Source organism: Terrapene carolina, unplaced genomic scaffold (genome assembly GCF_002925995.2).
Source record: "Terrapene carolina triunguis isolate 2854851 unplaced genomic scaffold, T_m_triunguis-2.0 Scaffold131, whole genome shotgun sequence".
Classification (NCBI taxonomy): domain Eukaryota; kingdom Metazoa; phylum Chordata; order Testudines; family Emydidae; genus Terrapene; species Terrapene triunguis.
This window is the reverse complement of record NW_020664482.1, coordinates 14,458,697-14,476,411: the sequence shown is the minus strand read 5'-3', so window position 1 is coordinate 14,476,411 and position 17,715 is coordinate 14,458,697. Positions and strand designations below refer to the sequence as shown.

General features: G+C 39.3%; 1 protein-coding gene across 1 annotated transcript in view; it reads left to right on the top strand.

Moving 5' to 3' along the window:
* The window catches only part of TENM1 (teneurin transmembrane protein 1), a 383,458-nt gene that overhangs the window by 274,046 nt on the left and 91,697 nt on the right, over nucleotides 1-17,715 (top strand). The window contains exons 15-18 of the mRNA XM_029911855.1: nucleotides 87-348; nucleotides 4,572-4,839; nucleotides 8,638-8,781; nucleotides 16,481-16,730. Of these exons, the coding sequence (XP_029767715.1) occupies nucleotides 87-348; nucleotides 4,572-4,839; nucleotides 8,638-8,781; nucleotides 16,481-16,730 (924 nt within the window). The remainder of the gene's footprint in view (nucleotides 1-86; nucleotides 349-4,571; nucleotides 4,840-8,637; nucleotides 8,782-16,480; nucleotides 16,731-17,715) is intronic.

The following is a 17,715-nucleotide window of genomic DNA, read 5'->3' as shown; positions in this document are numbered from 1 at the left end:
GGATTTTTGGTAGTCATTTGTTGCAAGCTGTGTTAATGTTGTAAAGGAAACAGTATAAGACAATGTGTTTTGTTTTGTCTCTTCAGTTTTGACCTTGTGGCTATTGGAGGTATCTCTGTTACCCTGGTCTTTGACAGATCTCCTTTCATTTCTGAGAAAAGGACACTTTGGTTGCCTTGGAATAGGTTTATTGTAGTAGAAAAAGTTGTCATGCAAAGAACAGAGTTGGACCCACCATCTTGTGACATCACTAGCTTTATCAGCCCAAATCCAATTGTACTCCCTTCACCTCTGACAACATTTGGAGGATCCTGTCCAGAAAGGGGAACGGTCATTCCAGAGCTCCAGGTAAAAAAGATATTTTCAAATGAACAGAATGTGCTATTGTAGAAAAAAATGCTAGAAAACAGTAAGAATTTTTTTCTGATCTCTATTTATACCCTTTGTTAATGAAACCTACATTGTTATTTGATATTAAGTATACATTTCTAGCATAAAAACATGTATTTTATTACAATATGTAAATTATGTTGATTTTAATTACCATCCATCACATTTTCAAAAGGATCTGAACCTGGCTATTAAATATACACTCACAATTTTTCACATCCACATATTGGTATGCAAAGATTTTAGTCCAATCATTAGCTTATGCAAAAAATAAAATTTGGGTGCACAAATAACGTAGTAAATTAGATTCCTGATCTGCCTGCATAAACCTGATTGCACATGCAAATCAGAGATTTTATGTATAAAACTGTTAGATATGAAATGTTTCAGGTCCAGTTTTAGTAGTGGAAGTAGTAATACTTAACATTTAACACATATGGTAATATTCCAGCCAGATTGAAGTCAATGAGAGTTTTGCCGTTGATTTCAGTGGAGCCAGGATTTCAACCTAGTATTTAGAAAGCTTCATACAGGTTTGGAAAAATCTAGATCCCACTGAAGTGAATGATCGTTTTATAAGTTTAATGGTACATGTTCAGACCCAGAAATTCAGAGACACAGGATAGGGTTAGGTTTCAGAGTCGTAGCCGTGTTAGTCTGTATCAGAAAAACAACGAGGAGTCCTTGTGGCACCTTAGAGACTAACACATTTATTTGGGCATAAGCTTTTGTGGGCTAGAACCCACTTCATCAGATGCATGGATTGTCTTCCCCTCATTCCTGGAAGTCTTGAAAGTGCTGCTGTAAAAAGGACACTGGAATACACTGATTGCTTACTGTTGTGATGATGTTCCCTTCCCAGGGCTGTACTTCTGGGAATGACATCAAAGCAAGGTTATTCAGCGCTTATAGATATTTTGGAGGTTATCTGTGGTTATAAATATTTTCCATCCAACTTTTTCTCTATTACAAAATTGCATTGCTCCCTAAAAAAGGCCTCATTAATTTCTTTATTGTATAGAGAACCCTTCTAGTTGAATTCTGTCACTTTCTACTATAAGTAACAATAAAACATCATACTATCTCAGCCTTCTAGTGGCAGTGCTGTGGCTGTATAGTTACATTCCTGTCTCCACTGAATAGAATGAGATAAATAATGGGCACAGGTTAAAAAGAGCTGATACAAGGTAGTAAAAGAACTATGTCACACCCTTCCACATAAGTATCTGAATTGCTAGATATAGTTGTCACATTTCAGGGTACAACCCAAACCAGTGAGAGGTTGTGTCATCACTTGTCCTGTAACAGTGAGTGCCTTAAAATGCTCTACTGCTGCAGCTTCCTGTCGGGATGCTCCCAGCCAGCATACAAGCATGCTCTGAGTATTTGTATGATAAGGGGCCTTGGTTCAGCAACTCTGACTCCAACAGCTGGCTTGTTACATCATAGCCACACTCAGGTCTCCACCAGACTTAGTTACTACCAGCCAAGTGACCCCAACATACCCGCAGTCCTGAATTTCCTCAAAACTGTCTGCCTTGAAATGTCCAGCCCTCTACTGGAACATTTAGGGAAGTAATACGGTCTTGCTCTTTAAAGAGACGAAAAAAACCAGCAGTGTTGCTTTACCTGGAGTTAACAATCACTTCAATTCAAACACAGTACTGGGATGGTTTAGATTAAAAGTAAGACACGTTTATTAACAAAAAGAGAGGTCAAATGTAAGGGATAAAGTCAGAAATAGTTACATGCAAATAAAAGTGAAAAACACTTTATAATGACTAAAACTTAGCAAAACTACAATCTTGGTCCAAGGTAAGATTCTTTACACTCCTCCTACTAGCAAGATGGCTGACCACTCTCTTGGTCAGGATCTCCCACAAAGTACAAACCTCTTGGTTTCTTTGTGATCTTAGGTGGAAGATCACTTGGGGTTCTTTGCCCCTCTCTTCTATAGTCCAGAGAACTCTTGAAATATATTCTTCTCAAAGTCCAGTGCCCCAGCTGTGAGGAAAGATGCCGTTGAGTCTGATGGAGAAGGTTTCATGCTGGTTTGTTCCTCACTGGTGCTTTCTACAATTCAAGTTAATCTATCCCTGCAGCCTCTGATATGCCAATGAATGGCCACTTGACCGTGATTGCCAGTTGTCTGTGATTGCATTGTCTGGATGGAGGCATCAGCCTTTCCTTTGTCTGGAAAAACCTGTTTACCCACTCTCCAGATTTGTCTAGTTCAAATATATTTTAGTCCTATATTTCCTTTCAATTTCTATAGTCTTTTGGGTGTTTACCATACGTATACCACACAAGAATATTAATGATCAGTGTGTTGTTGGTTTTCCAATGATACCTTACACCAGTGTTTCCCAAACTTGGGATGCCACTTGTTCAGGGAAAGCCCCTGACGGGCTGGGCCGGTTTGTTTACCTGCCCCGTCTGCAGGTCCGGCTGATCGCGGCTCCCACTGGCCGCAGTTCGCTGCTCCAGGCCAATGGGAGCTGCGGGAAGCAGCGGCCAGTACATCCCTCAGCCCGCGCGGTTTCCAGCAGTCCCCATTGGCCTGGAGCGGCGAACCGCAGCCAGTGGGAGCCGCGATATGCCAGACCTGCAGACGGGGCAGGTAAACAAACCAGCCCGGCCCGCCAGGGGCTTTCCCTACACAAGCGGCGTCCCAAGTTTGGGAAACACTGCCTTACGCAATGCCTATTAGATAGAGATTATGACAAAAGTGAATTGGGGTACACCGAACTGGTCAGACCAGCAGAAACTCAGTACCTGATACCAGTGAGCCCCTTGCACCCAGTCATTGGGATGCTCTTACGGTCACAACGGTATATTCACTGAGTAACTGCTCCTAATCCCCTGGTTTGGGATAGTCGAGAGTGAAATACTAAAATGTACTTTACATGAATATCTACTACTATTCTCCTGTTTTAGAGGAAGGAAAGTTTAGAACCTACTGATGTCAGATGCATGACAGAGGAGGCAGCTGGGATGTCAGCAGGAAGGACAGGGAATAATCAAGGGATCAGGAATTCCCTGCCAACAGCACATTTCATATGTTGAAACAACAAGTGCTGGCAGGCCTCCAATGGTACTGCAGTATTTCTGTGACAGTGTTATTATAGCTATAAGGTAACAGAAGGTGTTTGAAACTGAAATGATTTGTTATTAAGGAAACAAAAAGTGAGCTGGAAGAACCAGGAAAAGTAAACAAAGCACCATTTGTATTTTTCCAGATTGTGTTGGTTTAACATTGTGACAGACTGGCTCATTAGTAATGATACGAGACATGCTAACATCACAGCCTGCAGCATTTAAACTTACTAAACAGAATCCAATTGTGAGTGGACCTTGCATGAGTATGTCAGGGAGCGTGCAAGGCGTTTCCCTCATTCCATTGCATGCCCTGCACCAAGGACTGCCACAACAGCATCTCCTCCATTCAAGGAAGCACAAGGGCTAATCCCTCCTAGTAGCCTCCAGCGCCCACATCTCTCAGAAGGCCAAAGCCATGACACCTTCCACCTCCTACCAGCCTGTAGTCTTTGCTGTCCCTCTGCACACTAAGTAGCTCTGGAAAGGATTGTGTTGCTCAAGAAGGCATGGCTCCTTCCTTAGGTCCCTCTAAAATGGGGCAGCCAACCCAGGGTAGTGCCTTAAACACACAATATGGCCCAAGGTGAGTTTAAAATATGTACTTATTTAATTATATGTATGTCCACAAATTAATTAACCAAATGAGATATCCTCTCCAAACTCAACCTGCAACTCTAGGACAACTGAGTTTAGTGGATTTAGACGAGATTAGTACTCAAGGGAATAATTGTCATCACAAATTGGACCCAAAAACTTAAGGCAAAAGTAATATTGTGTGCAAACGTTAGAGACAAAGAAGAATTAGAAAAGAGATGGGGCCTCCTTAGCAAAGTATAGACAAATTACCTGTTTTCCACCTGTGTGATCTTTCAGACACTGCACAGCTTTGGATGATGCTGAAGATTTTGCATTATTCCTGACCACAATATGCCTGGCAGAGGCAGGGCACGGGTCAAGGAAGTCGGTTTTCGGTGGTGCCTAGGTTTCTTAGAAAACATCATGATTTGAAATACAAAACTTTGCCCTTTTCCTAGGCATGAATATCATTAATAACAGTGTGTACAACTGTTGGGTTCTTCTAGGTGGTCCAGGAGGAAATCCCAATTCCTTCTAGCTTTGTGAAGCTCAGTTACCTCAGCAGTCGAACCCCTGGATATAAAACCTTGCTCCGCATTATTTTGACACATGCAGCCATCCCTCCCGGAATGACAAAAGTACATCTTACAGTTGCTGTTGAAGGACGGCTAGTTCAGAAGTGGTTTCCTGCTGCTACAAACCTGGTCTACGCTTTTGCCTGGAACAAGACAGACATTTATGGACAGAAGGTGTCTGGTCTGGCAGAGGCAACAGGTATGTTGAGTTACTTCAGTGTAATTAGTAGTAGTAATACATTTGAAGGGAAAATACTGTTTACACTTCTGATGATATATAGTTATCTAAATTAATTGCAGCTTTTAGCCAATTGGAATGTGATTATCTAGGAAGCATTTATTTTGTTATTCCTCACATTTCTAAAGCCACATTTTATTTTATTTTTGGCATCTCTAGTTCAAAAGTCTCTTTCTCCCATCTCATAATGGTTACATACCTGTGGTTACCTGTGTAGCTATCTCTGTGTTTGGAATGTACTTTCTCATTGTGACCTTCGGTGTGTCATTGCCTCTGTCATTTTTTTGGCAGTGACATTTAAAATATCATTTCCATTTAGAATTTACTAAGTGCTAACTTTTAGGTATCTTTGCTTATTAATTTGATGTCTGAAACTGTTAACTTCTTGACTTGTTATTTCAAAAGGTGTACATAGAAATCATCCATACTTTTTGGGGTCCTTTTATTTTAGTTTTTTAGATTTTAAAGTTATCCAAGTAGTGGTCTCTCATTTATGACTGAATGCCTATATGTGAAAATACTATAACTGAAGTAAAATACATTTCATTTATCCAAAATATTTTCACATGAATTTTGCTATTTGATCTTGAATGTTTTTTCATTATTTTTAATCAAGGATGGTGCATTGTGTTTAATGACCTGCTATTGCAAACACTTGCTATCCGTGTATTTATTGTTCCAGTAGTGCTTACACTTGTGAGTAGTTCTATTGAATTCAGTGGGATTTCAGTATGTTTTTAAGTCTGTGGAGCTACTCACAATGATAAGTGTTTGCAGGATCAGACTCTAAAATATTAAAATAATTAGGGGCCACATTCTGCCACTTACAGTGCGTAATATCTTGCTCCATAAGTAGTCTCATTGACATCTGCAAAGGATAATACTATGACTATCCACTCTTTCAAATATGTGTTCAAAAGTGGACAAATGCTATCTTAGGGGAACATTATTCACACTGTACAGCCGATGTAGAAATCTACCATAGTGGAAAGTACTATTTAGTGTGAATAAGAGTGGCAGAATCTGGCCCTAACTGCTTATACAATATAGATTCCTATATCAACTTGTATAACAAAGAACGGAATTAAATGAGTTGAGATTTCTCTTCTGAGTTATAACCTATTTGTTCATTTTTCCATACATACATATAATATAGACAGCAATGATATTATGGAATTTTGTTGTTATAAAATGTAGGATGTCTGAAAATGACATGAAATGGCACTAAATATGTTAATACTAATAAATATAGTACAGAACAGTTAAATATGCTAATTCCCTTCCAGATTATTTGAAATCCAGTAATCATGAAGTCCACCCTTCTCCAACATATTTCTAGACTTTAAACCAAATAACTATGTTAGAGATGTCACCAAATGGTACACTGAGTTGCTAAATCCTAAAATGAATTCTAGCAAAGCATTTATCAAAGGAAACAGGAATAAAACCAGTCCATGAGGCACTATGAAATAACACCTATTTATTTATTTATTTGCAGTTCAATGTCTGATGTCATTTAAAGTTGATTTTAATTATGCTTCTTACAAAACAGAAGCAGGAATCTTTATATTTAAGTGCATTGTTAACTTGGTTTGTAAGATTCTGATAAAGCCTTATTTAATTTGACAGATTAGAGTAGTCTGGGACCCTCATCTGCATTCATTATGTGAATTTTGTCAAAATAATTCCCTGTGTTGGTGTATTACAATATTTAATAATGCATTCTGCTCAGACTTCATTTTAATTACATTAAATTACAGCAGATTGTTATATTCCTGAGCTTATAGGACTTCAATCTGCCTTTAATATTATAAATCTATAAACACTTTCATTTTTCTTCAGGATTATTGGCAACAATTACATAATGATTTACTATAGTAGTCTATCCAGAAAAAGTGGTCTCTTAGAAAAAAACAGACTTTCTGAAGGTACTCGCATGCATGGAAGGACCTGGGGTTTGGGGTTTTTTATTTAGAGAAGTATATGATGGCATTTCCCTACTCGCCAAGTCTTGCACATTGAGGAAATTTCCTGATCTTACATTTGCAGCAGAAATTGTAACAACAGAATTTCTTCTTAAAATTAAAGGGTTAGAAAAAAATATATCTTAATACTCCTCTCTCTGGAAAAACTGGTTCTAAAAGATTCTTTAACAATGGAAATAAAACAGAGTTTAAGCATGTGGCTCGTTCTTAGATATATAAAGTTAGCATATAAAAGAGGGTATCCAAATGCTACTAACAGGGAGGGCCAAAGAGAAGAAGACAGTGAAGTTGTGACAAAGCAGATAATGAGCTTTAGGAACATCTGGCAATTCAGGGATTTCAGATGTGGGCAGAGAATAGTAGAAGTACTACATTATCACCTATCAAAGAGGTAGCCGTGTTAGTCTGGATCTGTAAAAGCAGCAAAGAGTCCTGTGGCACCTTATAGACTAACAGACGTATAGGAGCATGAGCTTTCGTGGGTGCATACCCACTTCTTCGGATGCATTATCACCCATGATCCTACCATGTGCTCCATTATGGACATCTAGGCTAGCAGCAGATCTTCAGCTGGTATAAACTGCCATGGCTCCATTCAAGTCAGTTAAACTCCCACTGAGTTCAATGGAACTATGGCAGTTTACACCAGTTGAGAATCTGCCCCAGAGGGTGTCTGCAACTCTGGACTATTCCTCAGCGTTGTGGACCGTATGTATGCCTGACCTGGGATGAACTTGTTAAGTGTATGACTGAAGAAAAGATCCTATAATATAGGTGATAAGTCATCAGCAAAGATGCTTCATACTAAAAACTTCTCCTTTATCTTCCTCCTTACATTAGCACCTAGAAAAGCACTTGTTTTGATATTGACACAATGAATAATCCCAGTAAAAGAATGGCAAAGGTAGTTTTGGGAGAAATAATCAGTACTGTGGCCAAATCTGTAGATTCAGAATGAGCAGTTGTATAAAAGCAGTGTTGTTTTAGCTGCTGGGGCCTCTTTAAATTGCAAAGGATGGACAAGGCAGCTGCTGGGTACATAGCATAATGATCTGATGCCGGTAAAGCTTTAAACATACAGTGACGTTAACAGGAGGCAAGGGAATGTGAATTCAGGAGTCAGAAAGTTTAGTAGCAAAAACAGAGACTTCTTTTTGATAAACTAATGAGAAGCTCCAGAGAGTAGTGGGAACAGTCTGTTATGTTCCAATAAAACATTTGCCTTACAAACAAGCCAACATATCACTTGCTCCCTACAATTATGACACAAGACCTCAGGTTTGAAGTGTTGCACCTAAGGTTCACTGGAGTTCTAGAAACGGGGGGTAATTGGTGACAAATCAATGCCAACATTCTTACATGTATTAAAGGAAAAGGATGAGTTAAGTGGAATTGAATCTCCACTCCCCTCCTTGAACAAAACAGGGCTCTTTGAGTTTAGCAATAGTTCATTTAGTTAAGGGAGATGCTATTGAGCAAGTTGGACAGATTCCCCTGGGGAAAAAAGATACACACATGCAAAAGCCAGTACATAATTGATACTATAAGGATAGACTTAGAAGATACTGTACTTTGAAACTACAGTAACCATGACTATCAAAGGAACCGATAATCTCTTAGACTTTTTTTGTACCCTCAAACAATAAAAATCAAAATCAAATGCAGGAGCCAGCATAGGAGCCTCATTACTGTCAGGTAGCTATAAAAACAAGTAAGGAAAAGGTAGATAATAAATGAAGGAAAAACAATCTAACATATCCTCATTTGTTTTCAGTGTCAGTAGGATACGAATATGAAACATGCCATGATTTTATTCTGTGGGAGAAAAGGACAGCTATCCTGCAGGGTTTTGAGATGGATGCTTCGAATCTGGGGGGTTGGTCCATAAACAAACACCACGTATTGAATCCACAGAGTGGTAAGTCCTTCAGTTATCAATCAGACATGTTGGAAAGGAATATATTTTCAAGATGATGATGAAGAATTTAGATGTTCAATTTTTCATTGTTAATGTTTTATCCTTTGAGTGTGCAACTTTCTTTATTGAGAACTGCACACTTACTCACCAGCTGAAAATATTTTTGTGTGTGTCTTAGCTATCAGGCATAAATAAAAATCTTGTAAATGTATGTTTTTTTTCATTAGGCTGGATAAGAGAATACTGATATACGATATAGAACTTTATATCTCTAGGTTGTTGTTTTGAATCCAGTCTAAGATAGTAGGGATTGAATGTTGCTCCTGTTTGCTGGTCTCTGTGAAAAGAATTGATGGTGTGTTGTCTTCTCAGTGGACAAGTATCTATGTCACAAACTCACTGCTACAATTGACTTTAATTAGCATAATTATTGGCAGTCTCACCAGTGGAACTAAGGACCAAATATGCATAGAAATTGAGCTAAAAACTGGCCTTCTGGAGGTGGTGCTTCCATTTGGAGTAGACTCGTCTTGCCAGGACAGTGCAAGCTTGCACTGCTGCTCACTCTGTATCCGAGCTGTGGATAAATAAAATACTTTACTCTCCTAGCAACGGTCTAGCACCTTTCACGAGCGCGCACGCACACACACAAAATGCAAAGAATCTACTCATTTATTTTGCCCTCCTGACTTATTCCCTACATATAAATTACTCAAACTCTGAGACTTTAATCTGTTTTCTCATTACCTATTATTTTATGGTTTCCCCCCAAGCAGCTATAATTAGGAACTACTCTTAGTGGATTTAAATTATCAAATTAATACAGTTATAGTAAGTTACAGTATTGAGAATGAATATGAATTTGCAAATAAATGGACATGTTCTGTTCTTTGGGAGAGAAAAACCTAGGATCAGAGTCTCAGCTGGTGCAAATCAGCTTAACACTAGCTTCAGTAGAGCTCTGCCAATTTTCCAGCTAAGAATCTATCCACTAAAATCTGTTTCCAACTGCAAACAACTGTAACCCAGATTCATGCACAGATGTAAAGCTGTCAGGATTTCATAAATTCTGATGTCAAATGTACAACTGTAGTGTAAATATTCCAAATACAAAAGGTCAGGCTTAGTTTGTAAATGATCAAGATTTTGATTTGAAATAGTTTGACATTTTAAGCAGTGGTTATTTCATACCCACCTTCCTGGTTTGTATAGATTGACTTTTTTAAATGCCAGCTGTTGACATTTAACACACAGAGAAATCTGACCTCAGTCAGTCCAGCCCCCCAGCTGTGAGCCCGATAGTCCACATCCTAGTGCCAGTTTGCCACTTAAATAGTTTCAAAACTGAGTTCTTGGGAATACGTTCTTTTATCGCTCCAGTTTATATGAATGTCTGACCTTAGCACTTACTGTAATGCCACCCCTTCTAATTCACCACACAGCAGTTATGAGACTAAAATATTTATGAGACTTTATACAATACACAATTATGAGTAGTAAACATTTGAGGTTAAATTGTGGCTTTTCGGCCACTGCCCAGAGCACAGGGCACATAGGGATGAACTGTACATTGGTCGCTCCCAGAGATACTGTTCATGACATACAGTTTCTGCAAATGCGGGGCTGCATAGTCCCAGCAAGCTTTCTACGTCCTTTGAAAGGATGCAACCCGTGCTAACCTCTTCTGCCTGTTAGCACTAGCCTCAAGCAATCCTTGTGCTTTGTGACTGCAAGAATTCTGGGTGACTAACCCTTGTACCTAGATTTTAAGTGGGGATGGGAGGTTTCTTCTGCCTTCCCTCCCACCTTACTCATCTGCACAGAGTTGGCAAGATCGAGACTTAAACCAGACGAAATTGTTCTCACCTTTGTCCTTTCCTTACAAAGGCACTGATCCAGGAATGTATGTAAGCACATATTTAACTTTAAGCACAAGCCATGAAGGCAGTGGGCCTACTTATATGTGTAAAGTTAGGGCACAGGCTTACCCGAATCAGGGCATAAGGTCTGATCCAAAGCCTACTGAAATCACAGGAAAGACTTCAGTGCAGTTGATCTTGATAATGCCCATAAAGCTCCTGCATGTGAACTGTCATAGAAACTGCTTTAGGGTCATGCTAGTCAAATATGAGGAATTAATTATTAAATCATAGAATTCATATACCTACCAAAGTAAAGTATAGTCCCACAAGTAGATGACAAACTAGATATTTAAGTTCATTAGCCAAAAGCTCCAAAATAAATAATATATCACTTGATCTCAGCCTAAAGGTCAAGAAAAGCTCTTCAGTTTCAGCCATGCAAAACATTGATTTTAAACAAGGGTACGGTTGTGATTCAAACCTAAAACACTCACTGTAAAATTCAAGCTTATGCTCTATGTCAACGTGAGAGGAAATGAAAGGCGTAAGTGTGGAGTAGCCTTCTCAGGAATTAATTTCTTGAGATCTTTTTGTATTTAATTAAAATAAAGCATTCACTCTGCAGGGATGCAAGTGTGAACTTTTCACGGGTACTGAATTTACTTTCTCTTTTTGAAATGCTGTCACAATCCAGTTAATCCGAACTACAAGAATAGCATTGGGAACACAATTCAAATGTAAAAAGTTATGGTACTTTACTGCAAATAGTCCTTATGTAACTTTCATTTCACCTTAACATTAAAAACACTTGATTTGATCAGCTATACACACATATTTCAGCTGATTGGGGCTCTGTTGACTGAACAATATTGTATGCATATTAGAAGTCTGAGTTGTTGATTCTTCAGTTTGATGTTTTTGTCATGATTGCAAGTGGCAGAAATAACTAAAAAAAAAAAAAAGCCTAACTTCTTTTTGCTTATCAGTGACAGAAAAACAGCATGAATATAATATGGCCTGAACCTATTAGCAATAATGTTTCTTTTGCTGTTGAATGGAGTTTGCTGAGGCAGTCTGATGAGTAAGTGCATCCACTAGCCATTCTAGCCATCTTTTCTTTTCAGCCAGTGCCACACATCTTTTGGGCTTTCATGGCCCTGGGTAGGCCCACTGATGGAGAGGAATTTGCAGTCAAGTTCGGCCAGTACAGCCTTCTCCCCCAGCAGACTTTCTGCCATTAGGATCCTTCTACAGGGTCTTTAGAGCTGCAACAGTTAGCTTGAGTTACTATATTTGAGTTAATCCACTCGAGCTAGCCTAACTCAAGGGCTTAGCTTGAATGAAAGGGTATGTCTATATTGTGATCAAAAACCCACGGCTTCGAGTCTCAGAGCCCAGGTCAGCTGACTCGGGCTCATGGGACTCAGGCTGCAGGGCTAAAAATAGCAGGCTTGGGATGAAGCCCAGGCTCTGAGACCTTCCCCCATCGTAGTCCCAGAGCCCAGGCTCCAGCCCGAGCCCAAATGTCTACACTGCTATTTTATAGCCCCGAAGGCTAAGCCCCATAACCGTGACTCAGGCCAGCCGCTGGTCTTTTATTGCAGAGTATACCTGCGCAAACTGACCACACTGCGAAACAACTCTCAAGCTACACAGTGTGATTGGATTAGCAGTTCATGAGTTGCTTTAACTCAAGCTACTGCGTCCCCACTGCTTTACCAGCTCTAGCATCAGCAGCATTGGAGGTTCAAACCACTTCCAACCCCACACCTAAAGGGCTACCTAGCTTGAACTTAAAGTGCCGCTTAACTCAAGTTAAAGATTTGTGTGTGTGGCAGGAGTTGGGTGAGGGACAAAACTCAAGGTGTACTTCAAGCTAACACTGCAGTGAAGCATACCCTATGATGCCGTGAATCCCCCATATGTATTACTTAGTGATATTCAGCATACGGATATTTACAAGAGCAAGTTTAAATTCCATACCAGAAAAAAACAGTGACAATAGATACATTTATGCAGAAATACATTTCTTGAATCTGTTCCCAGGTCTAAATCTTATTGATACAAACATTGCTTTAGGCAAACCATAAGACATACAAGGCATCTTACCGTTCTAGGAAGTAAGGGCCTCTTTTATTTCTGTAAAGATATTTCCTGATTGATTGTGGCATCCATGAAGTGAAAAGCCTGTCCATCACTCCCAATTGTCCCACCACATTCTGCCCTGGAAACCCTGGCTTTTTAAACACATACTCTTTTTGAGCCAGTAAGTATGTTGTATTAACATAGATGATTGATCATATTTTGCTCTCAGTTACACTAAAGCCGTGATTATTGTCCCCTAGTTTTCTTTTTCTGATTCAGAAAACAAGATTTGATCATTCTGGGTTCCTGATGATTCTATTCTTAAACGTTTTTTATCAATGTTTGTTGCCATTTTTTCCAACATGCAGAATCTTCAAACTATCTGTCATAATCAGTTAACAAACACACATCTACATGCTAGCTCCTGAAAGCATAAAGCCCTTTTGAAATACCCAGAGAACTCACAAATGCAAATGAATACCCCAATAACCAATGTTTTCAGTGTATCCTTTGAAGTGGATTTTTCTTCAGATGGGAGAGTGTGTTGAATGAGTTTTTGTCTCTTTTAAAGGGACTTTATACTTTGAAGTTACAGATACAGTAACTCTGGCCCTGGTCTAGCAAAGCACTGATTGAAGCCAAAAAGACTACTCATGTGCCTAAAGTTACGTACATGCTTAAACTGAATAAAAGCAAAACAAACTCTCTAGAGCCCAAATTATATATTATTTGTCTGAAACAGATAAAAGATTGTCTTTACATTTTTAGCCTCACACAGCATTTCCTGTGAGATCAGTGATTTTTACGGGGCGGAGGGAGGAGATATAAATTTCCATTGATTATGCTCGCATATTTCCAAGCTCCTTTTATATACCAACCCTAAACTCCAAGGAGAGAGATGTATTCTGACCCTTGTTCATAAATAAGTTTGAAAAATGGATTCTGCTTTGAAATCAGCATAAAGCACCACCCACTGGCTTCCAAGGGGAATTTTCATTTCAGACTTATTTGCAATCCACAAAACAACTTCTAAACAAGGGGAACTGTGAGCACTAGATTTGGACCACCGTCATACTTTAAGGACAATCTAGAGTAGCCTAATGTATCCCTTATCCACCATCCAGCACAAGCAAGTTTCCCCTGTTTATGTCTAAAGGTATGCCTGTGCTGCAGTTGGAAGGCTGATTGCAGCATGTGTAGAATAATCGCGCTGGCTTTAATCTAACTAGTGTGAGTGCCAAGAGCAATGAAACCATGGCAGCATGAGCTTCAGCGCGCACACTGAAGTTCATACTCCCATGGCTTTAGTGATGTTGGTACTTGCGCTAGTTAGGTTTAAACTAGTTTGGGTATGTCACACCTCTAATTGCAGAGGAGACATACCCTAAAATTCCTTAATGCTTAGCACCCTTTTGGCTTCATGCATGCATAACACTCATTGGGTTTGATTCTGATCTAAATTGCACTGGTATAAATAAGGAGTACTCCACTGAAGTAAATGGAGTTGCATGGGTGTTAAACTGGTATTCTTCCATTCAGAATCAAGCCCATTGATGTGATTCTTGGATCATTTTACATAGCAAGCAGGTTCAATATGGTGGGCTATGGGGTGTGGTGGAAGTGATCTGTAATAAGAATAATGCATTCTTGAACTAAAACTTGATGAGAAATTGGTGTTCATAGCTGGAGCAAGGTTGAATGGTGTGGTGTCATGCGTAGGCAGGTGAAACCTATTCTTGGAACAACAACAATTAAAGAAGTCTTCAACATGATCTATATTTTCAAAAGCTGAAAATAGCACAATATAAAGTGTTTGTGTACATTTTTTTTGTTTCAGCTTTACCCAGGAATGCTAATATCGTACACTGATACTGCAATGCCACATACGAAGGCAAGCCATCAGTTGTGCCAATGTAATCAGAAACTACATTCATTTGTGTTTTATTTCCTTTAATCACTCTTCTTATTTGTTAGAGTACTGGGCTTTCTAATAGAAACAGGGAATTTTGGAATTGCTGTATAAAAAGAATACCTGTCTTCAGTTTGAAAATTGCTATAAGTCTAGTAATAACATATCATTTTGAGGGTAATTGTTAACCGTTTTGCTATATTGTTATAAAAAAATGATGTCTACCTGAGAAAATGATGTTAGTACTGGATCTGGTATTACCAACCTAATAATTGGAAAGATTTTTGAATGATATATCCTGTAGTGCAGTGCTGAAATACTGACATGTTAGAAAGCTGTTTTCCTCTTTATGGCAGGGCATATTATATTCTCACTGGTAAAAAGTTCACTCACTGGAATTACCCTTCCACTTTTAACACAGTTGTGCTGCAGTCACCAACATTTTTATACATTATTATCAAGCAGCTCTTATTTAAATTTGAACGTTGATTGTATACTGCAGTTTGATGCCCTTTCTGAAAAATACAGAGCAGTCCTGCTATTAATTTCCCTTAATTAAATACTCAAAGTGGTTAAGAAATTAATCTGCTACCCAATAAAAATGTCTGAATAAAATGAATATTTATGTAGTAATCCCTAAGAAATCAGATAGTACTTCAATTAATAGTTGATGTGTTAGAGCGTTAACCAATCCTGACTTCTCATCATGATCCCAGTTTTTAAAATAGCTCAGAGAGTGGAGATGTTTAGAATTGGGAAAGGTTCTTAGAACCTTTTAATGTGCTGTTTGAAAGATCTGGCCGTGCTTTACTGAAAGTGTCATGTGCTCTTCTCCTGTATTGTCAAATTCAAAGGTAAGGTGCAGAATATTTTAGCTGTTGCCTTTTTTTTTCTGCCAGATCATTTTATTTCAGTTTTGGTGGGTCAAAGGTTCTTAAGAACTTATACCAACATTTTCAGACTCTGTGTATAAAATTTGAAACCTATGTGCTCCCTGGAAGCATGTAACTCCGGTGTTCTGGGATCTGCCCACTGGTGTCCAGGTGGAGTTTAAGGTATTGGTTATGACCTGTGAAGCCCTAATGGCCTGGGACCAGCCTCTCTCCCTGTGCCATACTACCACAGATGCAGTCACAAGGGCACTTTAAAAAAAGTGGGGCAGCTAACAGGGTGTTCTCTGCAAGCACTACAGGACTCTGGAACTTGCTATCTCCCCCTCCCCCCCCCCCCACCCCCGGTCTAAAATAGCTGGAACTTTTAGTGATTTTTCAGGCACTCTGCGCAAGGCACCTCTTTGACTGGCTTTTTGGAGAAGGCTAAGGATGTGCTATCATTTGAATAATACTTAGATGTAATTGTATTGTCAGTGATGTATTAGGTTGCCTACAGCCTTGGATAGGCATCTTTTAGTTATTTGAAAAGAAATAAGTAGAGTAAAATAAGTTATTTAAGTGAATATAAGTGGCCTGATTTTCAGAAAAGCTGCGCTCCTGCAGCTCCAATTGAAGTCAATGGTGACATCTCTGAAAACCAGGCCATTTATTCAGATGACAAAATACAGATTTAGACACACAACTTTAGGCACCCACACGTGAAAATGTTGGCATGGTAACAGTGTATCCAGATTGTGTGTGGCTCAGAAATATTTTCTGAGAATCTTAAAACTAATTTTACAGGTAATGATCCTTCCATGTGGAACAGAAGGTGGAATGAATGAAAACAAAAATGGAAGCCCTACATCTGTTTGCTGCATGGTGAAAGCAGAGCAGGATTGAGCACTACTAGTTTGTAATAGGTAATATGCACTTTTTTGATGCCTTCATTTTTCTTCTCTCATGTTTAGGGATCGTACACAAAGGAAATGGAGAAAACATGTTCATTTCCCAGCAGCCACCAGTCATCTCAACCGTCATGGGTAACGGACACCAGAGAAGTGTCTCCTGCTCCAACTGCAATGGTCTTGCTCTCAGCAGCAAACTCTTTGCCCCAGTTGCCTTGGCTTCTGGTCCGGATGGCAGTGTGTATATTGGAGACTTCAATTTTGTCAGACGCATCTTTCCCTCGGGAAATTCCATTAGCATTTTAGAATTAAGGTAGGAAATCTTGGAGTTTATTGATTGGTGGTCAGATCTTTTAATGTGAGCTATGAGAAATACGGTGAAATGTTTTTAAGGGACCTAAGGGACTGACCAAATTTGACTGCTTATTAGAAACATGTCTTTCTCTCTAAGCATCAAATTTACCCCCAAAACCTTGGGGTTACCTTAAAGTGACCACTTAAGAGGGTGCGGTGGGGAAGGTTGCCTATGTTAGATGGTGTTGAGTGTTTAGTACAGGTTTCACATAATTAATCAAGAAACCTACAAGTTGAATAGTCTGAGTCTTCTCTCCCCTATATTTTTCCTATTTAGATTTTCAAAATAGAATAAGATTTTAAAGTATTTTTTCTTAAAATCAACATAACTCCTGGTGGAATATTTGAGTTGAGAAGCAGGTATGTATGTCAGCTCAGAGATAGCAATAGCCACTTTGCCTGCATGTTCTGTAGATGGACAGATCAAGTTCAGAAGTACCCAAATTGTTCCCCATCTCTTTTGGAAAGCACAGCAAAGTAGAGCTGGACTGAACTTGAGACAGGCACAGGCCATGGGCATTCCAAACTAGTATCTGTCAAACCAGGTGTTGCTATGCCACCAAAAAGCTACCCTGCCACAGCTTACCCCCTATAATTGACACTTTACCCAGTTTCACTCTAAGGGACACTATAGGTAACTATAAAATTGTTCTGGACCCTAAACATTACCATAAAGCATGTCTCTCACTCACCATTGGCGTGCTGCAGCCTGCCTCACTTCAGGCTTGATCCCACAAGGTGCTGGGTGCCCTCAACTTGTGTGGAGGTCAGTGGGAGCACTCAGCGCTTTTCAGGATCAAACCCTTACTTACACCAGTACTGAAACACACAGAACTATTTTCAGAGTGGTAGCCGTGTTAGTCTGTATCAGCATAAAGAACGAGGAGTACTTGTGGCACCTTAGAGACTAACAAATTTATTTGGGCATAAGCTTTCAAGGGCTA